We start from the raw sequence: 15,642 nt of genomic DNA on the forward strand, positions 1-15,642 counted from the left end.
TGCATTTAATTCATACCTTTATTCAATACCGTTGTAAGCACTGGGGATAGAAAAGTTAAAAAATGCACAAAAATCTTACACAGGAAAAGCGGATAATAAATGGATAATCAAATAAAGCTGTTAATTTCACAAAGTGATAAGAAGGACATGGACAGCAGTGATGTGACTCGAGTGAAAGAAGGATGCCTGCCGTGTCAGTTAAATGTCTCAAGGAAGACCAAAGCAAAGCAAAAAAGTTCTTGTAGTAATCCAAAAGGGAAGGTTGGAGGAAGAGGCTGGAGCCTCAGAAGGGTCAAGGGCCAAGTATGTTAAGGTTGTTGGTAAGAAATGGTTATAGAGGGATGCCTGGGTGGCTCAATAGGTTAAAGCCTCTGCCTTTGGCTCGGGTCATGATCCCAGTGTCCTGGGATCAAGCCCTGCATAGTGCTCTCTGCTCAGCAGGGAGCCTGCTTCCTCCTCTCTCTCTCTCTGCCTGCCTCTCTACCTACTTGTGATCTATCAAAAAAAAAAAAAAAAAAAAGAAAGAAAGAAAGAAATGGTTATAGAGTGATGGACTCTTAGCCAGACTGGATCTGAATGGAAGTGAAGGCGTCCTGAGTTCTGTGAGCTTTTATCACACCTTACTGTGGCATTATTCATCTGGAAATGTAATGAAGTTTTTACTTGTCTGCTTCCCTGACTAGACTGTGGTTTCTTCCAGGTAAGGGATTTTCTTTTTCTTTTTAAATTTTATTTATTTATTTGACAGAGAGAGACACAGCGAGAAACGAAACATAAGCAAGGGGAGTGGGAGAGGGAGAAGCAGACTCCCTGCTGAGCAGGGAGCCCCATGCTGGGGCCCATCCCAGGACCCTGGGACCATGACCTGAGCTGAAGGCAGATGCTTTACCATCTGAGCCACTCAGGTGGTAAGGGATTTTCTTCTACCAGCTTCTTCCTGGGATTCCTGATACCTTCTACTTAGTAGGTCTGTTTGGTTTCTGGAAGGCTGGCTGGAAGAATCTGGCTCTCTCCCCACCTTGTGGTAGAGCAGCATACCCCCTATAATCTGCTTGTATTGGGAGTAGATGACTGAACCCCCAAAAGGCAGGCCACTGGTTCGTCTATACCACCAACAAGTCATGTTAGATAAATCCTCAAAAAAACAACAAACTGAATTTGGTGGTTCATCTTTATGTTGGTTCAAAGATTACCGGAAGAAAGCAAAATGCAATCAAGAAAGGATTTCATATACAGAAGCCCTCTGCAAGCAACGAGGAAAACAATTTTTATCCAAATCTGAAGAAAGAGAGGTTACAATAATTTACCATGCTGTAATTTATTCATTCAATAATACAGAAGATAATTATGTATTTTTCTACCCTGAGACGTCATTTTATTGTTTCATGCTTCTGCCTGCCTGCTCAGCCCACAAGAGAAAGCTTATATTCATTTAGATGCTTTGCCTTGGGAACAGCTTTGTAGTCTGATAGGCAGGCTTTCTGGAATTAATAAAGAGATTTCAGACTTTCTTTTTTTTCAATTATTCTTTTAAATGTCTTTTGATTTCAAAAATTACTCATCATAAATTAAGAAATAAAAAGCTACCTCTGAAAAGAAAACTGTAAAATTTAACAGGAACTTAACTACCTTTTGTATTTAACTGCTATATCTTTAATTGTTCTGTCAATCAAAAGGTCCAAGGTTTGGGTGTAACATCCTCATTTTCAAATTGACTAGATAGGGACTTCTCAGATCTTCTGAGTCCAAATCACAGCTCTGAAAGGTTCTGAAACCTCAGTCCAAATTAGAGATGAAAGCCCCCCTCTGACAATGTGTCCTTAATGTTCCAGCTGCTCATAATTTCTTTCAGCTTCATAAATCAACACCCCATTTCCCTTCAGGACTGCTAAATCTATATATAGATATTAAAATTTCCCTTCAAAATCCTTATTTAGAATTCCAAGTGCATTTCTCTTTATAAACCGCATTTCTAATGGAGCATCTGAACCAGCTTAAATTCTGGTTCTGGACAGAATGGGCAGGTGGGTTTTTTCTCGGCTCACGACTGGTATTTTTCTTTGGTATTGCTGGCGTCAAGGAAATAGGTCCAAAGATTTCTTGGGACTTTCCCAACTGCTGTCTTATGTCCAGTGTTTATTTTCAGCTTCCTATTCATCCTTCTACCTTTCTATCGCTTTCCAAAAAGGGACCATGTCTTCTCCCATAAAACAAAAAACTCTCAACAGTTTGTTGGGATTTAAAAGCAAAATTACAAAGTAGTTTTGCGATACAGTATCATCAAAAGGCTTCCAAAATAGTATGCATTGTACATACAAGGGTAATATTGTAAAGCCTTGAATTGTAACCCTTCTTCATTTCTAAATGAAGCACTATGGGATTCTGCTTCTCTGTTTTTTCTTTCTTTTTTTTTTTTTTCATCTTTCATTTTTAAAATCAGAGTAGCTGGAGTCACTCATTTACATTATAGTTTATTGACTTGCTGCATTTTGGAGCAAGTGCAAAGTCATTTTGATATATGGCAATTTAAAATAATTGCTCTTCTCAAAATAGAAGGAAAATTAGCTGGTCTGGTGCATCAGGCTATTTAGGCAATATGTCTCCATATGTCAGCTCGCCGCTCTCCGCACCACCTGCTTGAGTCCCCATCAGGGACACAGACCGATGAGATCACTACAGCAAGCTATAGATCTTGGGCAAGTTAACTGGTCTGGTTTTGCCTGGTAATAAGGAGAGTGTCTCCGGAAAATGGGAAATTGGAATCTGTCACCGCTTAGCAAACCGATGAGTGATTGCTATTGTTTTGCATCTCTGTAGGTTAGCACAGTTTTATTAACCATTCCTCAGCCCTGAGAGTTTAGTATTTCTCCTAGTTTGCAGGCGAGAATCTGAGAAGTGTGTTACAAAGCCCAGTTATTGAAAACAAAGTGAAGGGGAGCAGTTTTCTGTGTCTTAGGAGTCTAGCATTACCTGCCTTGAGCAAATTTAGCAATGGGGAATGGTGGGGATTTTTGTGGCTAGGATCCCAAATCAGAACTCTCTCAGGGAGGGGAATAACTCACTTTATCCTTTAGCAGTGACTCTGCTTCCCTAATTCCTGAAATCAAAATTCACAAATATCAATGCCTATGTGGCCTAGACTCTGACAATATTTTCAAGTGTTCCTGATTTCCATTAGGACTTAATCACTACTCAAAAAAAAAAAAAAAAAAAAAAAAAAAAGGAATTAATCGCTGAAGAATAAGAAGTATCAGCACTATTTTAGAAAAAGTATTTATTAAATGAACCTACTGGAGGGAAAGTTCCAAGTTGTCAGTCCTAGCTTCATTCTCTTAAAAAGAAAACAGTGGATAAAACAATGTTCTTTTTGAGGAAAAACTATGAAATCATAAAGTTGGAAAAGATCCTCAAAGTAGTCAGTTCCAAACTAGAATTTCATTTTTAAGTTACTATGTAATAATGGGGGGAAAAAAAAAAACTCTTAGTACTAATTGGAAAGAAAATACCTGTTTTAGTGTTAAATAGTACGTACTGCAGAATATGTGTGTGTGTGTAAGATTTCATTTATTTATTTGTCAGAGAGAGAGATCACTAGTGGGGGAAGCAGCAGAAGGAGAAGTAGCAGCAGACACCCCGCTGAGCAGAGAGATTGCAGATGTTTTTGTTGTTGCTGTTTTGTTTTGTTTTAAGGGGCAGATCATGACCACTTAGTGAGTCCTGGCCAGCATTTAAAAAATTAACAATGAAAGATAATAATAAAATTGGAAATGTCACAGTCCATCTCACATTGTAAGGGTAAGTGGAATTTCATGAAAGTATTGTTCCAGTTATATATATATATTGTGTGTGTGTGTGTGTGTGTGTGTAGTGGTGTATGATATTGAAACATATTTTAATACAGTGGCTCAGAAAAGTTTGAAAACCACTGCATTTATATCTGAGTATACAGAGATGAAAAGAAACATTGCTTGTGTGCATTAGCAAGTTTCCTACCCCTTGGGCCCCTGACCCCACAGTGAGTAGATTTCACGGCCCATTATATAACACTTACATTGTTTCCTCAGTCAGGATTTATTTCTCTCCACAATGCAACCAGAACTCCATTTTCTGGCTTTGTGGCCATGCATTTTGCTTTAAAAGTAAACTTGATGTCCCCCCCCCCTTTTCCCAAAGACTCACTTCCTTCCAACTTTCAACTGTACCCCAAATGCATTTCCCGTGAAGGTTGTAGCCATCATGATTGTGTTTTATTTGCTCAGTATTCCTTTAAGCTTTCAACAGGACAGCTTTTCTGTTGCAGATATATATTTTTAAACATTTTATACAAAGACAAAACCTTGGATAATGCATTCAAATCAAAGAAAAAAATTCATCTTGACATTTTAAGAAACATTCTCTGAAATGAAGCTGTCCAAATTTCTAGCCAGAGCTAATCCCAGGAGATGCTGTTGGCTGGAAACAAGACCAATGCTGTTGTAACTGCCTCCTTCTTTGCAACTGAGAACTCAGGTGTTTGAGAGACAACAGAGGCTCTGGGAACATAGATATCCGCTAGGGAAAACGCCACAAAGAAGACACACTGACCTTGGTACTGTTGAGGAAGGTATTAGTTTCTTGTTGCTGCTGCAAGAAATTACCACAGACTTAGGGGCCCTAAACAGTACAAATGTACTATTTTACTGTTCTGCAGGTGAGAAGCCTTCCCCCGTTCTTACTGGGCTAAAATCAAAGGGTCGACAGAGCTGTGTTCTTTTTGGGTGGTCTAAGGAGAATACATTTCCTTGCCTTTTCCCCTTGGCAGAGACTGACCGAATTCTTTCCCTCATGGCCCCTTCACACTGGCCTTTGCTCTCCTTGTTCTCTCTCCTTCTCTGACTCTGACCATCTGTCATTCCCTTTGAAGGGCCCATTTTCAGTCTCCCCTTCTCAATCAAGATCCATAATTTAATCCTATCTGAAAAAGTCCTTTTTGCCATGGAAGGTAACACATTCGCAGGCTCTAGGGATGAGGACTTGGACATCTTTGAGGGGTGGCATCATTTTACCTCCCACGGGGGGCTGAGAGGATGCATTTGTAGGGGCAAGGGAAAATGAGGTTCTGAATCATCCCTCAGATTACCTTGATTTGTGAAAATGGTTTTGATGCTGGTGCCATGCTTGCAGAAGAAGGGTTGCGATCCTGGAATCATTCACTGTGGTACCTGTAGGATTCAAGGGTTGGCAGTTGTGCCACTCTGCAACTTTGTACAGCTCTGCCTCCTTCCTCATGGGCGGCGTGATGTGCTTGCTCAAAAATGAGCAATTGCCTCTCTGTTTGCTGGTGGTTGCTTCTTGACATTTAATACTCATCTGGGCCTTGTGAAGGGAGGTTTTTGTCATTTGGGTCTTTAAAGCATCTTCTCTATAGTGCCTTTTTTACAGCTGTTATTTGTAAACTTCCCCATTCTGCCTGGAATGGAGAGACCAGGGCTTAGAAGAAAGAAGGAACAGGCTATAACACCCACAGGTGAAACAGGTGAGCGGGGGATAAAAATACAGGAGAAGCAGAGAGCCTTCAAAAGAGATCTTGAATATAAAGCAAAGAGCAAAAACTGAGAAGCTGGATTTACAAAAAAAGATCAGAGATAAAAGCCTGTGAAGGTAGAGGAAAAATATATATATACATTTGCAGACATGGGAAGCTATGTTTGAAGAGAAACTTCTGCAAATTCAGTAATGTTGCTTACTGTAGATACCCTGGAGCTCAGTTTGATGGCGAAAACACTCAGGGTACACTGGTCAGAATGCATATCATTGGCCATGGGATTTAGGCCTGCCTTCCTGCGAGGCTGTTGTTTATTCATTGAATGCATCTTGCCAGGATAAGAGCTTCTGGGATTTCATCCCTCTGTTTGTCTCTTTTTTATAATGGATACAAATAGTTATAGGAAACAAGAAATTGGCGGTGAATTGGAGGAAATTTGAGGGCCACTTGAATTCATGAAGTAGTTTCTACCATTGCCTCCCCAGATATGGCAATCTGATTTTCTGGGGGAAGTCATGATGTAGACGACTCCAAGACCTCAGAATTTTAGGGATTTCAGACTCCAAATCTGTGACATTTTAAAGTACAGTTTCTCTCTTCAGGATTAGCTTTGACTGTAATATAAAAACATCTTTAAAAGTATTAAGCACTGTTAGTGCACCTTGGTGGCTCAGTTAGTTAAGCGTCTGACTCTTCATATTGGCTAAGGTCATGATCTCAGGGTTGTGAGATCGAGCCCCATGTCCACACCCAGCATGGAGCCTACTTACGATTCTCTCTCAATCTCTCTATTTGCCCCTCCACTTGCTCTCTCAGAAACAAAAGTGTTCAGCACCACTATAGCCCTTATAAATTATAATAGCTGTGGGAAACTTCTGCATGACTTAAAGTAGAAAATTACAATAATTACTTAATTGTTGTAAACATCTACCTAATTTTTAGGTTAGTTTCCGAGTCAGTAGCTCAGTAGGTATTTGTATCATGAATTGCTGAAAAGTTATTTGGAAAGTGTAATGAAAATATATCGGATGCAAAAGAAGTTTAGGTCCAAAAAATGGAAATATGGAGAAAATGTAAATTGTGATGATAGAGATAGTTTTTTTTTCTCCATTTGCATGCTTTCAAAAGGACTAGAACATTCCTATTATGATGCTGCTGCTGTTTTGATCATACTAAGGAAAACCAAAATGGTTTTATTCACTTTTTGCCTTTCCTCTTACATACACATGCTGCTAAATCTAAAGAATCAGGGCAAGGCACTCTGATCCTGTGTGATCCAGGCAAACTTAAACGTAATCAAGGGGCAGAGCTGACAGATCCACATATGTTCCCTGAGAAAAATAACCGAGATATTGGCATGGCCAAGAATCTGCAGCATAAGATCTCTTATATTGAAGGAGTTTCTTGTAGATAGTATCTGTACCCAGTTCATCCCCATCTGCGTGTGCTAATCGCTTGAATCCAGCAGGATCTATTTATTTCCAAAATAACTGTGTCTTGATCAAATAGGATTCATGTGTGCCTGTTGTACTGAGGAGACACACTGGGCCGGATGTGGCTCTTTTTCCTGACTGCCTTGATTCAATGGGATCCAGGCATTTTCCAACTGAACAGCTGTGGCTTGGGGAGAATCCAGGTGTTTTTCTCACTGAATATTTGTGGGATTGGCAGGGTCCTGGGTATTTCCTTTGCTTTCTCTTACTTGGAATTATTATAACATATATTATGTATATGCATTTCAGTGAACTTTGCTTTGTCCCAGGAAACAGATCAGTTTCCTTTACTTTGCACAAGAGCAATTACACCTAGAAAAATATGGACAGGATTAACTATTTATCTTTATCTTCACTAACTATATCCGTCATGCTGTTTTATACAAATACATGAATGTTCTAAAAATCCCTTTCAGTGAAAGCAAGTAAATTACCTTTCCACACTGAATAGTTATCCACTCAGAAGGTGTTGCTTTATTGAATGGGGTGTCACACCTCTTCCAACATCCACTTGTTAAGAACCTGTTGGACTTGGCTTTGATTTCTGATTGAAGAAGTAAGTCAGTGCCCTTCCCCCCAATTTGGCAATACATAGACCCTGTTCGAAAATGGTGTGTGGTTTTGGTTTCCACATCTTATACAAAATATAGGGAGATTGGAAGGAGTTCAGAGAACAGAACCAAAATGATTAAAGGGTTGGGGAAATAAGGAGCTGGGATTATTTTATCTAAAGGAAAGTTTTCAGGGAAAGCAAGATGGTGTGTGTGTGTGTGTGTGTGTGTTTGTGTGTGTACACGCCAAAGACAGAGTCAAAGAAGCCAAATCTTAAAGGCTATGTGTTTGAGCAGGTTTGATTGGCCTTTGTAGGCCATCTGGAGTCTGGCGGAAGGAGTGGGGAGAAGTTGGTCTGCCTTACCAATTATTGGGAAAGAGAATAAGCTATTTAAGAGAGAGAGGAGACTTGGCAAAAGTCAGGCAGAAGTTACATTAGCCAGGGGTTCTATCTCAGATCTACTTATATTATAATCTTCAAATATATGGAAAATGTTTGTATATGTAACCCTTATATTCTAGCTTCTACTAGATTTGAAAAATATGATTTGATATAATATATTTAAACCTATTTAATGATAAGCCATGTCGTACTTCTCTCCAACCATACGATGAAATTTTGGGATAAAGTTTTTCTTCATTTTCCCAAAGAATCGGAGGAAATGACTATATGTTGATATTCAAAACAGAGACAAGTACTCTATAAAATTTAATCGTATTCTGTTGAGTTCAGAAAATAGAATGTGCTCAAAATTTAAAAAGAGGGAAAAGACTCTCATCTCTTTTGGACATTTAGCGCCTAAGGTAGGATAGTAGACTTGATTACCTATCACGTAATCACCTCTCTGGGCGAGACCTCCATCATGTTCAGGATTCTGATTTTAATACTTTCAGAATATGAAATATATGTATATCAAATACAGACTACAATAATAGATATTAAATCATTTTCTCTTCTTATAAAACTCTGTATTAGTCAGCGTTCTTTAGAGAAACAGAACCAGTATATACCTGGTAATTGGCACCCAAGATTGTGTGGGCTGGTAAGTCAAAAATTTGGAGGGGAAGCCAGTGGACTGGAAACTTATGCAGGATTTCTATGTTACAGTCCTGAAGCACAATTCCTTCTTCTCTGGGAAACCTCAGTTTGCTCTCAAGGCCTTAGGCTGAGTATGTGAGGTCCACTGTATTATCAAGCACACTCCCCTTCATTTAAGGTCAACTCATCATCGATGTTAATTGCCTTCACAAATTACCTTCACAACAACATTTAATGTAGTGCTCTATTACCTATCACATTTGGCAGCATAGCCTAGCCAAGTAGGTACATTAAATTTAACCATTACAAGGTCCATTTTTGAGAGATAGTAACATGTGAACCAAAAATAGGAGAGACACCTCCTTCCTAGACTGAGACTGTCTTTTTTGTGGGGGAAGAGGTGGGAAGAAACACTCTATATTCCACTGGATCCTCCTCCTTACTGGGCTTTAATGCACATATCTAGTTTCTTCTCGGTGCCCTCTTAAGTAGTCACTTCCTTGTGGCTCTTCTCCCATACCGTCCTACCATTCACACAAACATGCTGTCCAGAGTTGTTCCCTCTGCAGTTTAGAAGCAAGACAGTTTGCCTTAAGCAGAAAATCATAGAGATGATAAATGACCCATGACAACTCCAAAGGCCATGGACCCTAAAGCAAAACTGTCTGAGTTGGGAGTCCAATTCTACCACTTAACCCCTATGAGACTTTGGCCAAGTTACTTGCAATGCCCTGAACCTCAGTTTCTCCATCTATATCATGGGATACTAATTATAATTCCTTCTCGAAAGGGTTGGTGGGAGATGCTTTGAAGATTTTGAGTACTTAGTAACTATTTAGACTATTTAACTATTGCAAAGCTATCTACAATCTGGGAGAAAACAGTTTTTGATGATGGACTTCCTGTACTATTTTAACCATGTAACACTGGGTGAAAGTCTGCTCTGTGCTTTTCTGCCCATGATGGTTGCTGCCTGTGTTATGGGGGAGTTTTCATCTTCTTCTCCACACACTTGGGCTGGGGGGATCGGGCGGGGGTGGGGCTAAGAAATCAGAGTTTGATATGACTGAGAATCCCAAAGCATTTCAACCCTAAAATATTTCATCACATAAACAACAGAGGCAAGAGAAGTAATATTGCTTGTCTTCTATGTGCTAGTCTACATATACTGCCTCACTCAAGACTCATAATGTCCTGTAAATTAGATAGTATAACCCCCAACTAAGAAAGCAGGAAACTGAGGCTTAACAAGATTGAAATAATTTGCCTACAAGTATAGAGCAGAGCCAGGGTTCCCCAGTTTTAATGCCCAAACTCCTGCTAGTCACACCATGTTACTCCTCCCAAGAGGATCAGAGACCTATTTCTTGCAAGTTATTGGCTTCTGTGCTAGAATCTAAAGTTGTTTTTGCATATTTGAGAGATGCTCTTTTTTTTTTTTAACCTCAACAAATTAAATTCTCAATTTAGAATGCCCTTCAAGGCATCCAATGAAGGGTATGAAGTGGGCAGGAGACCTTAAACTGCACATGCTTAAATTATAAAGCCTAAAAACGAATGGGAACATAGATGTTTGAAGCTTTTGATCTTTCACTTGTTTCTAAACCAAACCACTGTTTACAAAGAATGTCAGTGAAAGATGCAGAATAACTAGCTGCTTTCCCTTTATTTTTAGACTCAAGTAAATATTTAGTAACAATAGACTGCAAAATAAGCTAAGTTCAAAAATTAGTTCACGAATCCCTGTAGAATGATTAAAATGAGTATATTATGAAGATACAGTTCATCACAATAAAGGATTTCATGGTCAATTAATTCTGAATTATGGTTTTGAACCCTTCTTTTAACAGACTTAAACCTCCATCTACCACCCATCCGCTAAGCCAACCATCCATCCAGTCATCCAACACATATTTAGTGAATGGAGACCCATCAACATGATAGGTACTGATCTGGGTTCCGGGATGCTTGCAATGCTTCAAGTGCACGAAGAGGATTGGGATCACAATAATTTAATAAACAGTGGAATAAAGCAAGCTAATTTCAGGCACCAATAGGTGTTGTGAATGAAATCTAATAGAGGATAAGGGTTTATGGTGGAGAAGCTACTTGAGTAGAGTGCATGGTCAAGTTCTGGAGAGGGCATGCTTCCTGGTTGTGGACTGCCCACCTCCTGTATCCTCACATGGCAGAGAACCGAGAACAGCAGGCTCTCTCCTTACTCTTAGGACACTACTCCCATTATCTCATCTACTCCAAAGACCCCACCTCCTAATACCATCACATTGGCAGATAGGAGGACAACATACGAATTTTGCAGAAGACACAAATATTCAGTCTGTATCAAATACCAATATCAGAAAAAGGCAGTACATTTGGATCCAGGGTGGTGGTACAAGGTGAGGTCGGAAAGGTGGGTAGGGGCATGTTAGTTTTATACAACTGGAAGGAGCCTGAATTATAATCCAAGTATAATGAAAGTATATTGGCAGGTTCTAAGCACGGGGAGACATGATTTGAATTAGCTTTAAAAACAATAATCCAGATGCTTGGTTGAGAATTACTTACAAAGGGGCAAGAGTAGAGGCAGGAGACTAATTCAAGGGAGATTGAAGAGGCTGAGGTGAAAGAAGATTCTAGACTCACAACTGGTCTCCTTAATGATAAGGAGACTTCACCAGTGAGAGGCAGCTGGATGTATTTTAATAATGTCTCTATTTACATTTACATGCAACATATCTGCTATAAAATAAATTGTTTTATTATTATTTTGTCAGAGGTAAAGATAATGGTGCAGATTAGCAGTTATATATAATTCCACCAAATATTAAAAGGCATTTTACTGTGGCTGCCAGGAACCATCACGAGCACTGTTGGTCCTCCTCAAAGGAGGGCAACAGTATCTAGGAAATTAATTCTTCCCTTTGGCCTAAATGCAAAATCGCAGAAACCATTTGCTAAATAGGACCAGCCATTCTCAAGAAGGCAGAGAGAGTCCTTCCTCAGGCATTCTTTATTAGAGGCCATTTATCAATTTCTACCTATCATTACAGATGATTGAAGGGAAACCTACGACTGGCAATTTACTGGCATTTTTCTTGGACTCAGACAGAAGCTAGTTTGAAAGTGTTGTCAACAGCTGCCCTGGCTGCAAACTTCCTCGCTCAGGGGCGACGGGGAAGTGCTGGAAGGTGGTCTGGCCTGAGCTACCCCAACTTTCTGCCCATAAATCAGCATCATAAAACATCCTGGAAGTGTTGTGATGGCACTGAATGCATAAAAAAGTGTTCACCAGCCGACTCTATTGTCATTCTCGGTGGCAGAGGCGAGTGACAGGACGCTCACACGTTGCTGAGTAGTAGCGCGGCATAATAAAGCATGGTTTGCACCATGTGTGTCACAGATTTCTCGGGGTTTCGCGAAGGTTTTTCCAAGTTCCCCCCGACCCCTCTTTGCAGTCATCCCGGCCCCAGCTGCGCGTCGGCCTTTGACTCCATCTGTCCTTCCGCTGGGGACGAATCTCTCTCGCCAAATGGAGAACACAAGTTTGGCTCCCCAAAGTGATTCTAATCCCCACCCTCGGCTCAGCCTGAGCCAAGCGTCAGGCCTGCCGGAGGAACCGTCCAGGGGATGGAGGAAGAAGGGCGGTGGAGGGGCTGCTGCTCTCGCCTTCCCCCACCCATCGCCACTTTGCACGCAGAGCCCGGGCAGACAGGCGGCCTGCGCGACCCCCGCCTTCCTCGCGCTCCCCTCTCTCGGGTCCCCGGCCCAGGCGAGAAGGCGCCTTGCTGCAGAGCGGCGACTCGCAGGTTGGAGTTTGCCCTCGTGTGCGCCGCGTCACCGGCGGGGAGGAGAAGGGAAGGGGGGGCGTGGGCTGGGTGGGAGCTGGAGCCCGGGCGGTCCTCCCGCCGGGAGACGCGGCTGGGAGAGGCCGACCCCGGAGCCGCGCACGCGGCCGCAGCCAGAGCCGCCTCTCCCTCCCTCCCCTCCTCCTTCGCTCCCGCCCGGCGCCCGCACTCGGCCTCCCCGCCCTTACTCCACCCCCTTCCCCGGGCCGACCCCCGTCCTCTCCTTGTGTGTGTGCGCTTTAAATAATTTCATCCTTTTTGGCAAAAGAAATAATGCACCTGACTTTACCAGGGGGAAACAACAAGCCGAGCAAAACAAGGAACAGATGTAAAAAGAATAAAAGGAGAGAGAAAAAGAGATGAGACTCATTTAAAGAAATCCGGGGTCTGAAGAGGTGGCTGCAGCGGCAGAGGCTGCTGGAGCTTTCCTGTCTGCGTGAGCAGTGGCGGAGGACGTTTTCACCAGTTGCAGATTGAACCTCGGGAACTCCTGGGTCTGTTGGTTTGCCAAAGTCTTTTCTTCTTTGGCCCCGACACTGAAGAGGCTCCAGACCCCTTCACAAGCTGGCAGTTGCCCGGGAGCCTTCCCGATTTGCTGGCGGAGCAAAGAGTCCTTCTGTGTGGAGAATGGGCGAAGGGCACCAGCGGCGGGGTCCTCCCGCCAGGAAGCGCCTTCTGTTCGGCGGGAGGAGAGGGTCACCCCTCGGGCTGCCGGGTGGCGGCGGCGGCGCCACCGGGGCTCAGCGCTTCCTGCTCAGGCTCTTCATGCACGCGTGGCTGTGGGCGGCCTCGGGTTCATATGCCCAGGTGTTCAACCTCAGCCTTTCCGTGGATGAAGGACTTCCTCCGGACACCCTAGTAGGCGACATCCGCGCGGGGCTGCCGGCTGCACAGCAGCAGGAGGGGGGCGGCTTCTTTCTCTCCGAGGATTCGGATGATTCACCGCTGCTGGACGACTTCCACGTGCATCCGGACACCGGCATCATCCGCACGGCTCGGTGCCTGGACCGCGAGCGGCGGAACCACTACAGCTTTGTGGCCGCCACGCTGCTGGGCGCCGTGGTGCAGGTGGAGATCCGCGTCAACGACGTGAACGATCACTCGCCCAGCTTTCCCCGCGACTCCCTGCAACTCGACGTCTCGGAGCTCAGCCCTCCAGGCACCGCCTTCCGCCTGCCGGGTGCCCACGACCCAGACGCCGGCCTGTTCAGCACGCAGGGCTACACCCTGGTGCAACCGTCCGACCTTCCCGAGGACCCCGCAGGACCGTTCTTCCAGTTGCGCTACGGAACCCCGGGGTCATCACCGTCCTCTTCGCCCCTGGAGCCCCTGGACCTGGTGCTGCTGCGGCGCCTGGACCGAGAGGCGACGGCGGCACACGAGTTGCATATCGAAGCCTGGGACGGCGGCCGCCCGCGGCGCACCGGCAACCTGCGTGTGGAGCTGCGGGTGCTAGATGAGAACGACAACCCGCCGGTCTTCGAGCAGGGCGAGTACCAAGCCGCGGTGCGGGAGGACGCCCGGCCGGGCTCCGAGGTCTGTCGCGTGCGCGCCACCGACCGCGACCTGGGACCCAACGGCCACGTGCGCTACGGCATCCGCGCCCGGCAGGCGCTCGGGCCCCTGGGCGATGCGGCCTACTTCACGGTGGAGGAGCTGAGCGGCGTGGTGCGGGTGCAGAGGCCGCTGGACCGTGAGGCACAGGCCTGGCACCAGCTGGTGGTCGAGGCTCGCGATGGAGGGGCCGAGCCCGAGGTTGCCACTGTACGGGTGTCCATCGCGGTGCTCGACGTGAATGACAACCCGCCCGCTATTCACCTGCTCTTCCTCACGGAGGGAGGGGCCGCGCGCGTTTCCGAGGGCGCCGCACTCGGCGACTACGTGGCTCGCGTCTCGGTGTCAGACGCAGACGGTAATCCTGAGCAGGAAGAGGAGGCCGTCGGGGAGCCTGGTGCTGGTCTGGGACGCGAGAGCATCTCCTTGTCCCTGGAGGGCGGGGACGGAGCCTTTGCGCTGCGCTCTGGCGGCTCCCCCGGGGTATTTTTCCTTTGCGTCGAGGGGCCCCTGGACAGGGAAAGCCGCGACCTGTATGATCTGCGACTGGTGGCCACGGACTCCGGCTCCCCGCCGCTGAGCACAGAGGAAACGCTGCTGCTCCGGGTTGCCGACCTCAACGACCAGCCCCCTCTCTTCAGCAGGGCGCATTACCTGGCCTCCGTGTCGGAGGCGGCAGCCCCGGGCACCGCGGTCGTGTGGGTCAGCGCCTCGGATGCGGATGAGCCTGGCACAGACCACGCGCGGCTGCGCTACTCACTGGTCCACTTTCCTGTTCGCTGCAACGCGGAAGGTGTGTGGCCCACCGCGGGGTGCGGACGGTCCTTCACTATTGATCCCGAGAGCGGCGTGATCAGCACCGCCCGAAGTCTGGATCGAGAGGTCCAGGAGGCAGTAGAGTTGAGAGTGGTAGCCCAAGACCTAGGAGAACCCCCACTCTCTGCCACCTGCCTGGTGAGCATCACAGTGGAGGACGTGAATGACAATGAGCCCGTCTTCCGGAGGCAGGTGTACAACGCCACCCTGGCGGAGCACGCGCCGGTTGGGCACTGCTTTTTGCAGGTGAGTGCGTCATGCTTCTGGATCAACCTCTGGATTCTAGAAAGGCCTGGGAAGAGAGGGCAGGATTAAGGGAATCCAGGGAGGGAACATTGTTATGTAGGTGATTGTACCCTGGCTCCAAAAGCACAGGGGCCTGAGCTTCAGGTCCTCCTCTACAGTGAGGCGAATGGGCGCCCTATGGGCACCTAACTTTTTCTGTCAGAGGCTTACACTGAGTGATCTCTGAGGTCCTTTCTACTTCACGTGGTATTTGGATCCTGAGTTTGCTTAAGGAATCTGGGTTTCCTTCACACTGAATATGGGCACCCACATTGATTTGGGAGGGACCACTCACTCTCAAACAGTATGCACATGGCAATGTCTCATATTTTGGGGCATCATTGTTTGGCATCTTAGAGAAATAAGGTGGTCCTCAGAAATTATTTTTTCCCAAATAATAATAATACACCTTAAACACCGAAACTGATTGAGTAACCATTTGCACAATTTTTTTTTAAATACATTTTGTACATCTTAGAGGCTTACAAAGGCTAGTTGAAGACAGTAAGTATTTCTTTTTCTCTTTCTTTC

General features: G+C 45.0%; 1 protein-coding gene and 1 long non-coding RNA gene across 2 annotated transcripts in view; both read left to right on the forward strand.

The window, feature by feature from the left end:
- LOC132013875 (uncharacterized) overlaps window positions 1–15,642 on the forward strand; it is a 422,962-nt gene that overhangs the window by 31,979 nt on the left and 375,341 nt on the right. The window lies entirely within an intron of this gene.
- The window catches only part of DCHS2 (dachsous cadherin-related 2), a 258,187-nt gene continuing 255,320 nt past the window's right edge, over window positions 12,776–15,642 (forward strand). Inside the window, exon 1 of the mRNA XM_059394233.1 lies at window positions 12,776–15,072. Coding sequence (XP_059250216.1) covers window positions 13,084–15,072 — 1,989 coding nt within the window. The 5' untranslated portion in view covers window positions 12,776–13,083. The remainder of the gene's footprint in view (window positions 15,073–15,642) is intronic.

Source organism: Mustela nigripes, chromosome 1 (assembly GCF_022355385.1).
Source record: "Mustela nigripes isolate SB6536 chromosome 1, MUSNIG.SB6536, whole genome shotgun sequence".
Lineage (NCBI taxonomy): Eukaryota > Metazoa > Chordata > Mammalia > Carnivora > Mustelidae > Mustela > Mustela nigripes.